This window comes from Micromys minutus (assembly GCF_963924665.1).
Source record: "Micromys minutus genome assembly, chromosome: 4".
NCBI classification, from domain to species: Eukaryota; Metazoa; Chordata; class Mammalia; order Rodentia; family Muridae; genus Micromys; species Micromys minutus.
In genome coordinates this window covers 47,138,434-47,157,041 of record NC_137973.1, presented here as the reverse complement: position 1 = coordinate 47,157,041, position 18,608 = coordinate 47,138,434, and the positions used below count along the sequence as shown (strand labels likewise).

Here is an 18,608-nt window from a genome sequence, read left to right as displayed (position 1 = left end):
GGCCTGTGAGTTCTGAGGTATTCAGAGCTTTCTGGGGCTAGTATCCAATTATCAGTGACTGCATATTATGTCTGTTCTTCTGTGACTGGGTTATCTCACTCAGGATGATATTCTCTAGATCTATTTTCCTAAGAATTTCATAAAGTCGTTGTTTCTAGCAATTGAGTAGTACTCCATTGTGTAAATATACCACAATTTTTGTATCCATTCATCTACTGAAGGACATTTGGGTTCTTTCCAGCTTCTGGCTATTATAAATAAGGCTGCTATGAATATTTTGATGCATGTGTCCTTATTGTATGTTGGAGCATCTTTGGGGTATATGCCCAGAAGTGGAATAACTGGGTCATCAGGTAGAACTATGTCTAATTTTCTAAGAAACTTCTAGACTGATTTATATATCTTGGCCATATCTTCCAACACCTCCCAGACGCAGGGTCTCTCTCTTTATTCAATGGCATAACCTCTCTTTTTGAATATTTCTTTTATTTTTGAGAACATACTATAATTATTTATTTCCCCTTTCCCTTTCATTTCTCCAAATCTTCACATATACCACTCCTTGTTTCTTTCAAGTTCTTGGTCTCTTTTTCATTAATTATAATTATTATTACATGGATATAGGTATACATTTACACATACATAAATGACATTTTAAACACATGCAACAAATGATTGCTCTATTTTAATTTCAAAATACTTCCTAACAGTGGGATTTGGGTTATCTCTGGGTTTGTCAGCTATGAGGAGTTTGGTGCCTAGTCTTATTGTAACTTGTTATGCCGTGACCAGTTGACAACCATGACAGGTGTGTTCTTTTCAAAAGGGAAACAGGAGAAGTGGATGTGGGAGAGAATTCAGATAGAAGAACAACTGAGAAAAGTGGAGGAAAGAGAAAGTGTGGGCAGGGTGTACTATATAAAAAAAGAATAGAACAAAATTAAAAACAAAAGAAAATAAGGAAGCTTCTAAAGGATAAATAGTAAAAAGAATAAGATAAAACATTTTAATGATGAATGTAAGGTAGCCCCTGAACACGCCAGGATTTAACACTTAATCATTCCTTTTGACCTTTAACTTAACCATCTTTCCACTGCCATCCAGGTCCTGGGACTGAGTTCCAAATCCCTGGTTAGAGTTACTGTACAAACCACAGCTAACCCTAAACCACAGCTGGTGCTCACGCCTTTGTGTTCTAACCCAGTCGTACTGTTAGCTGAAGATTCAGCTCATAATTCTGCTTTGGTATTCTCTTGAGTTAATTTTTTTCATAAAATTAATTTTTATATTGTGTGTGCTCCAAAGTAGATATCTAGAATATCAAAAAATACTTCGATGCAGTCAAATGCAATGACTAAACGTGGAAATGGTGACAGAAACCTACACCATGTTTAAATTGAGCATCTGCAGACTCCACAGGAGTAAACCCTGATGCTTTCATGGCCTTTAAAGAGCAGGCTGTTGTGTGACCTGAATGCCGCAGGAGCAATGGCAGAGGTTTTTGACCTGAAATTGGCCATTCGCTGCCTATCCATGACTGTCATTGCTGTCTCCCCTGAGACAGAGGTCATTACAGACTTGCCAAGTTCAGTTTAAGGAAAGCTGGGTACTGTGTCTAAGAATCAGTAAGAGTTGTGAGGATTGTTTTTGACAATCCTAGTAGGTTGCCTTAGTTTTAATTTGTTTTGCTTCAATTTATACATTTACCCAGGTTTTTGTTGTTATTCATTTTTTGGAAAACAAAACAAGAAAGGTTATTCTGACATCCTTCGAAATATTTCTGATTAATAAGAAATTATGACAGTTTCCTTATGCATTTTATTGGTCACCATTATTAAACAAATCACATGTCAAGTTATTAGATTCCAAGTTCTAAAATTCACAAATTTTAATTTTAGGAATACAAAAAGATGATGTGGAATTTGATTAAAGCCACAGAATAGTTCACCTACATGATTCTTTTGTTTGTTTGTTTGTTTGTTATTTTTTTAGCTGTGTTAGGAGCTATCAGGACAGATATGAAATCAAAATCATGGAGAATTATAATCTCTGTGTACTAATTCCATCTTTCCCCATTTGATAACTATCTTTATAAAGTATAGAGAATATTTTTATTTACATTAAGGTTTTTGAAATTTTGGTGATTGGACTTTTTTAGTAGTAGTGTTCTAGAGAAGCTTCTACCATATAGGCTACATTGCCTTCTGACAGTTTTCCCTCTTCTTAATCTATTATGGACTATGTAACCTACTATATTTTATTTTAATACAAAAACATGATATTAAAATTCATTTCAACATGACACAAATAGAAATGACTATTTTAAAAACCTTAATCCGTTTACCTAGGGTCTTCAAATTTGAGATAAAGAATAAATCATTTGTTTGTCATCCTAGGTAGGATGAAAGAACATTTACAAATTTACATTTAAAGACAAAGTTTTAAAAATTTAAAGAGTTTATCCCCTTGTCATTTATTCTAGGTATTAGAGTCCAGACTGTTGATTCTAATTTAAACTTTAATTATTTGCCATTTCATTCCTGTGAAACTAACATACTTCTAGGTAACCAATAGTTTTTTGGTGCTTTGATGTAGGATTTGCTGTTCATTTTTTGCACAGATGTGTTCTCATTCGCTTCCTAACATTCATAATTTATTTAGTTTGCACTTTGAAAGTGATATCCCTCCAGAAACGTACCACACTCCACCTAAGTAACACCTTCCTTTTAAACATGGACCACTAAAAAGTCTTGTGTGTACTAATCCCAGAAGGCCAGATGAATGGTTGTTTAACAAGAACAAGTACATATGTCAAAGCACAGACAACACACAACACAGCAAATTTCAACTTTATCACTGGCAGAGCATCACTGCTGCCTTGAAACACAGAAAGGCATTAAGCCATGTCCATCTATGATGATAAAGGTGAAATGTGATTGTCATCAAATTAGAAGACTTAGTTGAAAACGCACCACACTTTTCCAAAAACAAAACTAACAATATATTGTCCATATTTAATATATTTTAGGAGTATTTTGTGTACAAAAAAATAACTTTTGGTAGATACAACAAACTTCTGTTTAGCTATTTATACCCTATTAAAACCAAATGTATTCAAGGAATATTCATATCAAGTCTCAACAGTAAATTATTTCTTTAAAATAATTGTAGAATAATAGTCTTAAATATTTACATTAATTGCAACAAAACAACTAATGAACCTGATTGTGTATGTAATTTATGTTCAAATATTATATACAATTTTAATAAGTGTTAGGCTTAATCCTGATTATCAAAAATAACTTCTTCTTTTGCATTTATATTTTATATTATTTTTTCTTACAACTTTATTTTAAAAAGGAGAAATACATGTACAAATTTTTAAAATCATAAAAATAACTTATTACTGAAAATTTACTTTTAAAGAATTTAAGAATGTGCTAATATGTTTACTTAAATAGATCTAAATGAAATTTTCTTTACGAAAATTAATAAGAAATATTTTAAGCCGTATTAATGTATCATAACCTCTCTTAGCCTTAGGCACCTACATTTATCTACCTCTAATAATTTGATTGATTTTAATTTTATTTCCTTCCAATATTTTTGTTGCTTGAATACAGCATTATGTAAGAAAACTTGTTTATCTCTCTCCACTCTCGCACACACACACACACACACACACACACACACACACACACATACACACACACACACACACAAATGGGGGGGTTATATTTTCTATTTATTTCTGATTATGAGTTTGGACCCCTCTAGTAGAGACAGAATGAATGAGCCCTACGAACCTCATGTCATAGCCAACCCATGCAGAAAGAAAAACCTGAGATTTAACCAAGGTAAACTCATATAATTAGAAAAGGATTCGGGACAAATCTGGGACATTTTCTTGCATCTATGCTACAATTTAGCTCTTTCCTCGGGACCACATATATTTTTGATACAGGTGCTGAGAAAAACTTATATTCACAATGTCTAGCATATAAGTAACTATTCTATGTATTTCAAAAAATATTTTAAAACCCACTTATTATATTTTAATTTTTATACAATAGATGCTGAGAAATTAAAATCACCTAAAATCAAATTTTACCTTTTCACCTTTAGAGCCCTTGAGACCTCTGACACCATCTGCTCCCTAGGGAAATACCAAAAAAAAAAAAAAAAAAAAAAAAAAAAAAAAAAAAACATTAAAGGACAACAATACTTCACCATGAAATGAAATAATGTGTAAATAATTCAGCATTTACCTTTACCCCACGAGGACCTGGATAGCCAACAGGCCCCTGAGGACCAGGAGGACCCTGTAAAACATTTATTGTGACTTACATGTATGCATCATACAAATGGAAATGTATGTTACATACATTGCAACATACATTGGCAAAACTTTTTATTCATATTCTGCTGTTTTGTAAAATGTTTCAGGAAATCCAAAGTAAACATTTAATATTCACATAAATAATGTTCAGAGATCTAACAATTCTTCTTAGAATTCATCATAACTATGATAATTTATTCTCTGTACACTAAATATGTAGACTGCCACAATGAGAATTGTTTATATAAAAATTATAACACAATTTTCTATATTAATTATCACAAAGTTAAATTTAGCTATCATAGATATACTTGCTTATCATATCAAAAGCTCTTGAAATTCGACAGGACCTTCAATAGATGCTCTGTAACCTACCAGGGCACCCTTTTCTCCAGACTGGCCTTCTTTCCCAGGATGACCCTATGTGGAGCAAACATACACTTGTAAAGACATGATATTAATAGTAACTGTTAACCTTGTTAAATACCCCCTTTCTTTTAACAACGTCAGATCATTTTTATGCCATAGATGGAGTATTAAGGCCTAGGAAATTGTTACCTGAATAGCCTACCATTAAAAGGAAACTTTCTTTTTTATTAGTTTATGTATTTACATTTCAAATGTCCCCCTTCTCATCCTTCTCCCTTAATTTTATGAGAATGCTCCTTCTCCAAACCACCCACTCCCACCTCAAAGCCCTGGCATTCTCCTACACTGGAAAAAAAGAGTCTTTGCAGGACCAAGAACCTCTCCTCCCAATGATGTTCAACAAGGCCATCCTCTGCTACATATGTGGTTGGAGCCATGGGTCCCTCCATGTGTAGTCTTTGTTTGGTGGTATAGTTCCTGGGAGCTCTGAGTGGGGTGTCTGGTTAATTGATATTGTGGTTCTTCCTATGGGGTTGCAAACCCCTTTAGCTCTTCCTGTCAAAAGGAAACTTTCTCATATATTTCTAGGGTCACTACGAAAGTTTCTAATGCCAAGACAGATTACATACTTTATTTTGTTCTGTGCCCGTGGGAACCAATCATGATAGGAGTCAGTAGAACTACTTTTTATAGTTACCCACAATAAGCCTGAACCTAAACCAACCATCTGGCAATTCTTCCTGTACCTATGTTTAAGTTTTTATTGTATCATCTGCCCCTGGGATACACTCAACAAAAAAGAGGCATGTGCACCTATATCAGAAACTATTTTGAATGAGACTTTCATTTTGAGGAATGGTCTAGTAAAGCTTAAGTTCCCAAGACCTCCCTTGGAACTGAGATCCTATGTGGCAAAAAGAGACATTTACTGGGTAACTGACATCTTAGCTGACAAGTTCAGACATGAATTTGAGACAAGTTCCACCCTGGAAGAAATTGGAGCTCGAATATTAGACAAGGCAAGCGCTCTGCCACAGCTGAATGCCCTGACCAATGGAAACAGAATAATTGTACCACAAAGACATGCTCTGAAGGAAACCTCCTATCTCTAAATCATGATTGGTAAAATAACTTCACCCAGATATTTGTAGATTTTGGCTTTAAAATCCTGTAGGATCTTAACTCAGTATTGTAGTTTAGTTCCCAAATCTAGATCTGTCAATTCTAATCAACAAGTCCCAGGTCAATAAGCCCAGCATGCTATCCCTTTCACACTGAGATCAGCGTTCATGTGGTTTGTGAGGTGATTCATGAATGCCAAGAACCATATGCTTTATTTGAAAAGATTATAAAAAATATACAAGTGTCATGGTTTTTAATTACATTGAAAACTGGTAGTTAGAAAAAAACATTTGTTGAGTGTGTTTCAAAAAATATGAAATATTTATCAAAAGTAAAGTACATGAGTTAATATATCCTTCTATTACCAATACAGTCTCAATATCTTAAACAAAGAAAATTAAATTTTCATAAAAAATTGGTTGGTATTCTCTATGAAAACAAAAACACCCTCAAAAGCCAATAAGAACACGTGATAGAAATACAGAGAAAAACTGAAGATACTAATCATATCATCATAATATTGGGATGTCATAAGTAAACAATGTACATTTAAATAAAAAATATACTTTATATCTACATGTACAAACAGACTAGAAAATCCTGTGTCTTGTTTGTCACTAAACTAAGTAAGTAGTTTGAAGAGACAACATAAATAATACTTTAAAAATAAAAGCAGAAATTATATGTATCTATGAAAAAGAGTAAATTATCGATGTGTCTATATTTGCAGAGGAGGAATGCCCCTAAAGTCTGAGCATTTTCCACAGGCACTATAGGAAGAAAGAGATGCCTGCTGTGTACCATCGCCTGGTGTCTCTGCTGTCTGCTTATGTTTAGTACACAAGTTAGAGTCCTTTGATAAAAAGAAAATCGCAATTGAGAAAATGGCCCAACCAGACTGGCCTACAGACAATCCTATGAAACATCTTCCTGTTTGGTGATTGGGAGGACCAAGCCCATTTTGTGTGCTACCCAACTGAGACAAGTGGTGCTGAGGGCTACAATGAATGAGGCTGAGCAAGCCAAGAGGGACAAGACCAGCTCAGCACTTCTCCATGGCCTCTGCATCAGTTCCTCTCTATGTTACTTGATTTCCTGTCCTCACTTCTCTCAGTGATGGATGATTATCTGGAACTAAACAAGCCCTTTCTGCCCCAGGTTGGTGGTGGTCATGGGGTTTTATTAATGGAAATCCTAAGGCTGAAAGACTCTGAGAGGCAAGTTAAAAAGTGGATGAACTCATGTTCCCTGTGAGAAGAAACAGACACTAAAAATAATAGCCACTGAAAATACAAGCAGGCCGAAATAGCTGTAAGAGAGAAACATGTGGAATTATGAAGTAGGGATTTGGGCAGTTCTGGGGTGAAGCATGTGGGTTAATTTATACAGAGGCTAATATGAGCTTATGAATCTTCTCAAAAAAGGGAGCATTTATTTCTTTATAGAAATTGTATTGTATTCTAAAGAAATGAATGTTCAGTTACTGAAGCAATCCACATTTATTACTGCCTGTACATAATTATTTATAAGATACATGTAAAAATTACTTTTTCCCAATGGCTTAGCTTTGACTTACTGGAGGTCCATCAGCACCAGGGAGTCCAGGAAGCCCTGGTTTTCCTTGTGGTCCCTAATCAAAAAGAAAAGAATATGATTTCAAAGAAAGAAAAATAAAAATCTCTACATGGTGGGTATCAGTACAACATGAACTTGAGAGGGTGTCTTCCTTCACTAAATATTTAGCAGTGTCTTAAATACTTTATAACCAAAACCACAGTCCATAAAGACAAGTGAGACCTAAACTTAACAGATGTCCAAATATGCTATGTTCAGTCAGCTTGGCTGATTTCAATGTTTCATTATTAAAGGCGACAAGTTAGTTTTTAAGTGATACAATAAAATGTCACTAACAGAACAGGAACCCAAAGGATGCAGCTCAGAAAAACATTCACTCCTGACACTAAGTAAAATTTCAGAGGAGAGCTCTGGATATTCACCTTGACAATGTTCTATTAGTGTCTATCCAAAGATGCAATTATAAGCTCTGCCACACGCTTTAAAACTAATAGACTGAATACACATAGTGGCACCAGGGGACTAAAATAGAGACAAGATATTCCTAATGCTATTCTCTTAATGTCAGAGGAGCCAGTTATTCCCAGCATGCTTGTGGCACTGTGACCAAATGAATGTCCTGTAGGTTGTATAAAAGCATTACATACATAAAAGTTATATATCACAGGACTCTTGATTATGGTGATCAGTGAATGGTGATAAATGAATACATTAACAATATATTTCCTACACTACACTACACTTCTACTCAATGAAGAATAAGTTTACTCCAAAAAACTTTTTATTTTGTCAGTCCATACACATCTTATTTATATCTCTTGATTTTTTACAGGCTGCAAAAGCTTACTGACCTACATTATTTAGATTTGCACATATGCTTGCTACATTGTTCACATGTTTCTTAGATTGTCCTATTACTAACAAACATAAATGCAGTTCAGAATTCTAGTGACAGATAACCAGATTCTTAAACTTCTCTAGCAAATATAAGTCCCTGAATGATAAATTAGGACCTGTTAAATGCACATATATTTTGATATAAAAGGAGCATAAGCTAATATGCATCTAACAATAAAACAAAAGAAACAATAAAATGTAACTAGTCGGTAGATCACTCTGGTCTTTTTTAACTACTGAGAATTTTTAATTTGATGTCAGCTCATCATCCCTAAATGTAGATCACTTTAAAAAATATTGCAAGCAAACCCTTACTTAAGAGAAACTTAGGCGTTCTATGGGGGATATTATATTTATGAAGCCCTAGGAAGTATTACTGGCAATCCATGTCACTTGCCAGGACTTCAGAATAGTTGATAGAGGAAAAGGGATGTTATCAGCAAGTCTGAATCTCAAAGATAGTTCACAGCATCTCCATGGTAGAGGGTATTTAACATAAGAATTGTACCCATGCTGACCAGCACTGGTAAGCTTTACAGAAAAGCACCAATTAAATCATGTGTAACAAAAAGCAGGAGAAAAATCCTCTTTTGAAAATGGCTTTCATATATTCCTTGTATCCTTCTGGAAGGGCTTAAAGTTTTCCATTCTTTCTAACAATATGCAGCCCCATCATATTCCCCATCATATTGGACAGTCATTACCTTACCCACTGAATATTTAATTGCAATATTTTGCCTGTCACTTAAAGTATTTTTTTAATTTCAAGACACTGGACTTGTTTCTTTAAAACAAATCCACAACACCAACACAGAATGAGCTCATGGATAATTGTCACAAGTAGAGGAGCCGATGGTTTGGCACAAAATGTTACGTGGACCTTTGCCATTGATATATATTTGAGGAAAGACAAGAAATATTAAAACCCTGAAAAATAAGATAATTTTTAAATGAAACCGAATTCAATCTATCTTCTATCGAATGGAGGTTTCATGACAACAAAATGTTTTATCTGCAATTTTGACTTCCCATGTTTTCCCTGATAGGGTAGCAATAAAGATGAATGAATGTCATATGTTCCATATTTTAATAAAAGTTAAAATTTATGAAGTGTTTCTATTCACTATGTTAAGCAATTTATATGCATAATTCACTGTGTCGGAGTGAGTCCCAGGAAATATCAACATCTGTTATCATGTGACATGTGACATAGTCATAGTCTGTATGCATATGTATAGCCGTTCAAGTTCTCAAAGTCACTGTCTTTAAGAGACATTTACTTTGTGTCTTGGTATTTCTCACTGAGCTCATAGAGTCACATCATTTGCTTTCTGTAAATCAATTAACATGTGAGTAATATGAACTCTAAACTCACAAATTAAATCACAGGAAATGCTCTCCTTGTCAAACATGTCAGAATAAATAACAGAGGTATTTTATCATTGCAAACTACTAGCAACCTTTATTATAAACATAATAAAAGCTAGCTGACATAACTTTATATGAAAGTTCTTAGATAGTAAAATATCCAATTTCAATATAATAGTAAATATGAAAGTACACATGATGCAATTACTATTTAAAAAGTGTAAAGTAACAAGTGATTTTGAAAAATACTAGATAAATAAAATATTCACTACCTGACACAGACAAGAGATTAAGTAGAGACCATATACACAATCTTTAAATATCTGATTTTCGAGTTTCCTGTCAAATTATCTGATGGGACAAGATTGTCTTTGAATTTAGAAAGAAGATATGTTTAAAACAAAACACAACAAAAAATACTGGAGTGCAATGTGAACTAAGCTGCAATGAGCCACACCATATAATTTACTTTGGGCTCTAAAAGAGGAATTCAAATATACCTACTTTTCCAAGGAGAAAATCCCTCTAAAGAATCCAAAAATACATAATAAGAGCCTGTTGGAAATTTAACACCTACATATTTCAAATGCAATTTATAAAATGGATGTGATGTTTATGAAGTGTTAGATAGAAGAGTAATCAAGTTTAAGTTTACTGATCCAAAACAGACTTAAGGTCAACAGAGCTGATCAATAATGTACTGCTTGCCAATCTTAATGGTATCAAATAATCTCTAGAACATCCCTAAATTTAATACTTCTTTTTCAATACCATTAATAAACTGATTCAGTCCCATTAATAATGAACTTTAACAGTCCATAAAGGAAGGAAGTAGGGATTAGACAGAATCAACTAGGCTCCAGTTAGTTAGAAGCCAACCTGGACCAAATAGAGTTTCAAGTCAGAAAAAGGTGACACAGTGAACCCCTGCCAGGAGGTCAAAAGAAAACGAGAGGTTTGTGGAAATGACAAAATAAAAATAAAAAAATCTCAAGTTCAGGAAATGCTAACTAAGAGAATGATGAAAAGAACTTGGAGCATCAATAGGACGGATCAGAAACCGAGCGAGATTAGTATTAATGAGCATGTGGAAAAACTAGTATTTCCATGTATTTTATCACGGATGGAAAGAAAAAAATATGTTCAACTACTTGATACTTTAGAATGTTCAAAAACCAGTATACTGTGCTTACTACATAATCTAGTACTTTTACTATGTACAATAAAAGAGTAAACATATGTCTATGCAAACACTTTTCTGCAAATATTCACAGCACCACATTTTTTGGAAAATGGCTAAAACGTAGAAGCAACTCAAATGACAATCAACTGATAAATGAATAGGCAGAATTCTGAATGTAATATGAACTGTTAAAAAGGATCAGATTATAGATAATGTTCTCACTTGGGTAAATCCCAAACACATTATAAAAATAAGCAGAAAGACCTTCTCAGTCCTATGATGAAATTTATGCTTTAAAACATCAACATTTCATTACTCTAAAATATCCAGGTAGACAGAAAGTGTACAGACAGAAAGCAAACAGACTGTTGAATAATATTGTAGGATGGAAAGGGGACCCAGAAAAACCTTCCTAGGGTGGTATAAATATTCTAAAAATTGTTTCTACAACTCTGTAAATTCACTAAAAAAACACTGTCTCATGTAATGTTATACAAGATAACTATAATTTGTAAATTATATATGAGTAAATGTATTGATTTTCTCAGAAGAATGAGTTATATTCACTAAAATTCACAAAAGTAAAAAAAAAAAAAAATCACTACGAGCCAGTTAAGGACTGTACTGTAATCAGACAGAAAGGAAGTACAGCTTAGGGAGTATCACAGAAGAAACCAGGGGAAAGCCATCCCTTTAAGTCCTCTATTAATTGTCATCCAGACACTGCGTTAGTAACAAGAATACTATTTTTTCACCTACTCCAAAATGGTTCAGAGGAAAGTTACAAGTATCATTTAAGCAGATCACACAAGTTTTATTGAAAGCAAATATATTACAGTCAATAAAGTATAGATTTTATGGGCTGGAGAGATAACTCAGTGGTTAAGAGCATTGTTTGCTCTTCCTAATAACCTTCTTTCAATTCCCAGCACCCACTTAACAGCACAAAACAATGTGTAACTGCACCTCCAGGGCACCTGATGACTTCTTATGGCTTCCACGGGCTTGCACACATGAGATGCACAGGCAATCATAGAAGAAAAACACTCACACACAGAATAAAGTTTATTATTTAAATATAATCCTGTTGAAGTTATATTTTATAAGCTTCTTTACTTAAAAAATCTTCAATGTAAATCAAACTCTCATATACCATAATGAACTAGACGAAAAGATTATACTTTTTTTTTTAAAGTTATAACTCTGCCATGGATATCTTGTTTGGGATACTAGATAAGTGCATAAAACATATTAGATATTGAAAGTATAAAGCTTAATGTGCAATTCCACAGTTTCCATTCTGAATGCCTAATTCTAAGAGTAAAGAAGTTCAGAGTTTACATACTTTGAGTCAAATTACAGTTTTTAAATAATGAGTAAGTAAAGATGAACCAAAATAAAGGGAACACAATCAGTCATCAAATTAGTGACTGAAATTATCATTAATGATAATGTTACCTGCAATCTAAGTCGAAACCCTACACTTTTAAAATTATACCTTAAAGATGTTTAAATTAATTCTATCAGACATTTAAATATATCATGTCCAACTTTCATCTCTATGGTTCTAATACAGGGTATTATATGACTTTGATAATAAAGTACGGAGATAACTTATGCAAAAGTTGAGGCTTTACCCCTTCTGTAAGATAGCTCACCAGTGATCATAAGGACAATAGAACAACTTACGTTTTCTCCAGGAGGACCAATTGGACCTTGTGGACCAGGAAGTCCCTATTGTAAAATAATTTAGTCAGGAATCATTTCACAAAGACATGTCTTCTCAATAGATAATTAAATCTATGGCACTTGGATCAATTCATGAGAATCTCTCTCTCTCTATTTCTCTAATCTCTCCCTCCCCATCACTTTCCCTATTCTCCCTAAAACATTTCTCTCTCTTTCTCTCTCTCTCTCTTTCTCTCTCTCTCTCTCTCTCTCTCTCTCTCTCTCTCTCTCTCTCTCTCTCTCTCTCTCTCTCTCTCTCTGTTTGTGTGTCTCTCTCTCTGTTTTTCATTTGCTTCACAGAGAGTTTTGGAGCAGTTTGAGGAGTTTTCATAAGGTCCTCTTTGCAAGAGTTTATAATGTGATTCCATGCAGAACCTTCTGCAGGTGTGGCTTTTCACCATGGCACATTGTGAATACCGAATAAGTCCCTTTTCTTTTGAACTTGGATAAAGAAAATGATTTTTACATTCACAGTTTAAACATCTTTGGAGAGTGGCTTAGACTTACTTGAGGTCCTGGATTTCCTTGCTGGCCTGGTGGTCCAGGCTCCCCTTGAGGACCCTGCATAGGAAAAAGAAAGTAATTAGTAAGGCTTTTGCATTATAGTCTTTTATCCTAATTGTTGAAAACTAGGGCCAAATCAGTTTCAGTTTTCACTTATGAAGTCTGGAAAATTTATTTAGTAATGTGTAATATTTTAAATTTAACAGCACTAAGTCCAGTGCCATGAAGTTGACATTAGTTATGAATATAAAGTACATACCATGTTTCCTTTTGGTCCTGGGGGGCCATCTATTCCTCCGATACCCTTCAATGAAGAACAAAATAGATGTAAAACTTTATATAGTAAAAGAGAAAATAAAATAAACCCTTTTATAATATGCTAACCAGTAGCTTGTAGAGACTGAATATTCTTTTACAAATTAACCAAAATGAGAATTCAGTATTTAACAAAAATTAAGGAAGGCTTATATAGTGCCTTCCATCCACGTCCCAACAGAAGATAATCTAGCCTCATTTTCCATTGTGTGTTATGATTAATCTTGAAAAGTATAAGGCCTATGTAAACAGACAGGAAAATCAACAATGAAGAGAGAAATCAATTAACCTGACAGCCAGCATCCATAGAACTCAGAGTACAGCAGCTCAGTAAACTAGTTTCTTTACAGAGTTATATACATATGCATATACCTATACCTATACATATACATTACACACACACACCCACACACACACACACACACACACAAATATACATTTGGCAACAAGCTTTCTCCTAGAAAACTGAGAATGTTCCCAGCGATACATACAGGCTGCCCAGGAGGTCCTGGAGTGCCCCGTGGTCCCAGCAAGCCTCGTGGACCCTAAGAATAAAAAAAAGAAAGCTTACATAAGAAATGCCTTCAGAACAGGCCTCTTTCACTAAATTTTTGAATATGGTATGTGAGTTTAAAATATTTACTCATCTTCTATCAGTGCACTGAGAGTGTTTAAAGAAACTTTTAATAAATACCGAATGTTTATAAGATACAAAAGGAAAAATAGCTAAGTGTGTAGTATAGAAATTCTCTTAGATTCAATTTTGTTTACACATGCATCACTTGTAATGTTTTTAAAACAAAATAGTCTAATGTTCATAATAAGATGCCTTTGTTTCATTTTCTGACTTGATTGGCATAACTCAATTTTGTTATGATGACACAGATTGAACAAACAGAAAAGTCCAGACTCTCATTCATTGTCCTTTTAGATAAATTACATCTTGGAAGAGCATCCTTTCAGAACAAACAGCTGGGTATTTATCTATGCAATTATAGAACCATTTTCTACATTGAAGGGTTTTAAATTATTAGCAGTTACAGGCAAATCCCATTTCTGTCCCCTTCTCCTCAAAGTTCTTTCCCAGCTGTAGGAAAGTAAGCAAACGTAATCATTCATTTTACTTTCTTTACTGTAATTGACCTGGCTGGCTTTGTAATGAAGCAAATGAAAGCTGAAGTTAGGAAGCCTTTACAAGTCTGCTTCTTTTCCTGATCTGGCTTTGGGTAAATATCCTCCACTGACCTTCCTTATTATCACCTTTATTGGAAACGAGTCATATAATCTGTATGGGTAGTATGCAACATCTTATTATCTTGCTTCTGAAAGCAAGGTTAATTTGCATAAAAGATCAATTGTGGAACTAATAGTATTATTAGAAAATAAATTTATTAATTAAAAAACTGCAACAAAACCTAAATAATATCAGAATTGTAACCAGCAAGATGCTACAGTCTCAAACAAGTCACAACTCTTTCCTTCACAGCAAAAGGCAACTGTGTACACAGTTTTTAACATGAAAATTCCATGGCTAATTAGTGTAAAATGCAATGTTTCCCGAGCTTAGCATTGTCTAACTAGTGGAAGACACTGTTCCTCATTAAAGAGATTGGTATTTGAGAATAAGGAAAAGTGTTGCTTACAGCTTCACCTGGAAGACCCCTGGGCCCGATCTCTCCATCTTCTCCCTATGTGTGACAAACATGGAGGGTGTGACTTCCAAAGGACTTTGTTCTTTGGTGGTTTAATCGTAAACAAGTAAAGCAAGTAAAATCTCAGTATACCCTCATTCCATCATCTCCGGGGAGGCCAGGGGGACCCTGTGGACCTCTTTCCCCCTAAGGAACAAACAAAAATGGGATAAATCCAGGAATCAAGGTGGTTGGGTACAAGTACAGAAGTCAGTTATTGTCACCAGGCACGACTGGACAGTCGTCAAGGAAACCTACCTCGCCTTGAACTTTCTTAGAGTAGTTCCCGTAGTAAAATTTTAAACTCTAACAGGTTTTACAAATCGGTATGCTAGAACATTTTCCCCTCAACATTTAATAAAAACAATTTAAAGAAAACATATGCAAAATATTTTCAGGAAGTTATTAATGAATGAATCATTTAAAAATTATGAGTCTCTTAAGAATGAGCACACTTGTACATCATTTACTTCTCAATTTCTGGACAACTCATATTAAATCAGCACAATTCATGAAAGCTTAAAGGAATTTAAGTTTTATTTCACAAAAAAATTGTATGTTCATCCTATTATGTGTTAGGTGTACAATGTTATTTTGTTAGGTGACTGTAAGATTAAATTTATCTTTTTACTCTCCAATTTACCAAAATACAGTCCTAGGTTTGCTCTTCATTCTGGTGAAGAAAGATACAAACAGCCAATTCTTATTGTTTTTAAAACTGCCCCCCAATATCTCACTAAAAAATAACCTAGTGGTTGTTACTATTCAGCATGCTGACTTCTTTAGCCTTACAGTTAATGAGATTTTTCATTGAAGTGTGCATCACAAAGCAACAATGTGTTGCCAGGATATTTGCAGGCATCCTCCTCTGAGTTATTTCCACAAGAAAAAATGTAGAGAAAATGCAGTGCTCAAGAAATAATATTCTCATTTAAATTCTCCAACTCTTCTATTATCATGATCTTCCTCATATCCGAGCAGAGATTCTGCCTCTTTTTGTACATAAGAAATATTTTAATGTCTACAAGGAGTGAGCAAACATACCGGTATGTGTGTTGTATCTATGCTTTCTCAGTATCCAATAACTATAAAAATTTACCAAATGGAGTCACCAACATTTGTGTTCATTTATTTCTTCTGATTTCCAAAAATATTTCCAAACTACCTAAGTTCCTAAGATTACTATTACATCTCGGAGAAGAATGTGGTGGGACATCTTACCCTGTGCCCTTTGTCACCTGGCAGACCCGGAAGTCCATCAAACCCTCGGTCTCCCTGTAAAATCACAATCACATTACCATGAGATTTTCATTCTGGGTCAGGACTGTAACCTCACTGTAAACTGTAAATTTCAATAGATGTCATATTGAATTGTAATACTGTCAAGGATAAAGTGCCAAACACAATCCGAATACACAGTTACGAATACACAGTTATAAAGTCCTGACCTTAGAGCCTGGTTCTCCTGGCATGCCTCTTCCTCCATCAGCACCTGGACGGCCCTAAATATGCAGGATGGGAGATTCAGTAAAGGCGGTAACATAACAGTAAATACAAAGAAACAAACTAACCAGTGGCTGAAGTGCATAAGGAAAAACAACCATACCCTCTTTCCGGGTTTTCCAGTTGGACCTGGAGGACCTTGGACACCTCGAGGACCCTATGTGAAAACATTAGAAATCACAATGTAGAAATCTCAATCAGTCATCCTCAAAAGAGATGGCTTTAGAAACCAATATTCTCTGTGTTCTTCTACAACTATTTAATCACACGACTATTTTAGCATAAAAATGCTGACAAAGCGGAAGTCAGAATAGCAGTTTTCTAAGGAGCTTCTCATAGAAACAACTATATTGCAAAGTATTTTATGTAGATGCAAATACAGTCAAACAAAAGAAATATAATGATGTACTTAATAACCTTTATGATCAATTACACGCTCAGTTGTCAGGAAGATGGTTTCCACAAGCAGTCATTGAGCAATCTCAATGCCGTCATCGCGTTCTCATTTGAAACACTTGACCCTTTTCCTTTTCATTGTACTCTCCTGGATGATTCATCTCCCAAACCACTGATCACATTGGATTGAACCACCTTCCAAGAACAGTGAAATCTCCTATAACATGATTATGTGTTGAAGTTTTCAACTAAATCTCGGACAATGATTATTCAACTATCCACAAAATTATGACAGTCTTGCTCTAGTTTGAATCATGTTCCCACTGAAGGCTCCAAATATTTGTGCTGGAAATGTAAAGATGACAGTGTCTAATCATTGGAAGTCAGAGTCTAACTTAAAACAGTGTTAGAGAGGAGTCTACTATGAATCTCACCAGAAAGGAAGAGAAAATATTCCAGCTTACCAACTCAATAAACGTTTATTTTTTATCCATAACTAATTTTATTTTACATGAATGTCCCCAGGCATATGTAAGTACATTGTGCATGTGCACGAGCCTGTAGACATCAGAAGAGAACATCAGAACCGGACTGAAATGTTGTTGGTAGCAGCCATGTAGGCGCTGAGAACCAAACCTGGGGCTTCTGAAAGTAATACATTTAACTGATGGACATCTATCTAGTTGTGCAATACAGACAGATTTTAATGAACAAGATATTTCTTTAATATTACCTAACTTTTTGGACTTAAAGGCTCAGCAAAGACTATATGTCCTAAAACAGATACTGTCTTTCAGATTCTCCAGTTCTGTAAGCAGATATGTATGTACGTTGCTTTGCAAATTTTAATGATCAATTGTCTTTCTTGTGTATTTTATTTTAATATTTCCCTGAAATTCACAGTGAACCACTTAGTGTTTTCCATCTTGTTTTTTAGAGCAATGCTAATTAAACACTGAAAGCAAGGTTAACCCATCTGGGCTGGCTAAATATTATCAGTTTTTTTAGGGTTTTGTCACAAGAAGTTGTGGTATCTACACAATGCTCTATTTATAACCAAGATAATTAGTATAGTGTTGATACACCCAAATACCATGAATCTGAAGACACTGCTCTTTATTAAAAACAAAAACAAAAAACAAAAAATGCAATAGAATATTTTATAAGGCAAAATGTCATGTAATTTTTTTCTGAAAAATGTACAAAATTCTATGCTAAAGAATAGGCCAGTGGTTTCAAGCGATTTGTGGGTCAAACACGGTTGTAAGTGTGAAGTGGGAATATTTGGCAATTGCTTGTGTGTCTCTGGACATGGCAGGCTGTTGCCCGCATGAATTCCCAGCAGTGTTGGTTGACTGCATATGGTCAAGCCATTCAGCATTCTAGGATCGAGTGACTGTCACTTGTAATTGCGGTATTTGTTGGAGTTAGTGTCAGTTTTATTTAAAAGCACAGCTTCATGCAGGTCTCCCAACAGGAGGAAAGGTTGTCCCTGAATCTGTTGCCTGCCTTCCTGTTGATCGAATTCTCCTAACGGGGCTTCATTGTCTGGCCTCAGTGAGAGAGGATGTCGCTAGCCCTGCAATGATTTCATGTGTTGAGGGGGAAGTGGACCAAT

At 34.6% G+C, this 18,608-nt stretch overlaps 1 protein-coding gene across 4 annotated transcripts in view; it reads right to left on the bottom strand.

The window, feature by feature from the left end:
- The window catches only part of COL11A1 (collagen type XI alpha 1 chain), a gene marked incomplete at both ends in the record, with an annotated part of 178,684 nt that overhangs the window by 86,321 nt on the left and 73,755 nt on the right, over nt 1-18,608 (bottom strand). For all 4 annotated transcript variants that reach the window (XM_080916365.1, XM_080916367.1, XM_080916364.1 and 1 more), the window contains 13 exons: nt 4,112-4,156; nt 4,269-4,322; nt 4,715-4,759; nt 7,407-7,460; nt 12,543-12,587; nt 13,089-13,142; nt 13,345-13,389; nt 13,892-13,945; nt 15,044-15,088; nt 15,185-15,238; nt 16,313-16,366; nt 16,540-16,593; nt 16,698-16,751. In XM_080916365.1, coding sequence (XP_080772491.1) covers nt 4,112-4,156; nt 4,269-4,322; nt 4,715-4,759; nt 7,407-7,460; nt 12,543-12,587; nt 13,089-13,142; nt 13,345-13,389; nt 13,892-13,945; nt 15,044-15,088; nt 15,185-15,238; nt 16,313-16,366; nt 16,540-16,593; nt 16,698-16,751 — 657 coding nt within the window. The remainder of the gene's footprint in view (nt 1-4,111; nt 4,157-4,268; nt 4,323-4,714; nt 4,760-7,406; nt 7,461-12,542; nt 12,588-13,088; nt 13,143-13,344; nt 13,390-13,891; nt 13,946-15,043; nt 15,089-15,184; nt 15,239-16,312; nt 16,367-16,539; nt 16,594-16,697; nt 16,752-18,608) is intronic.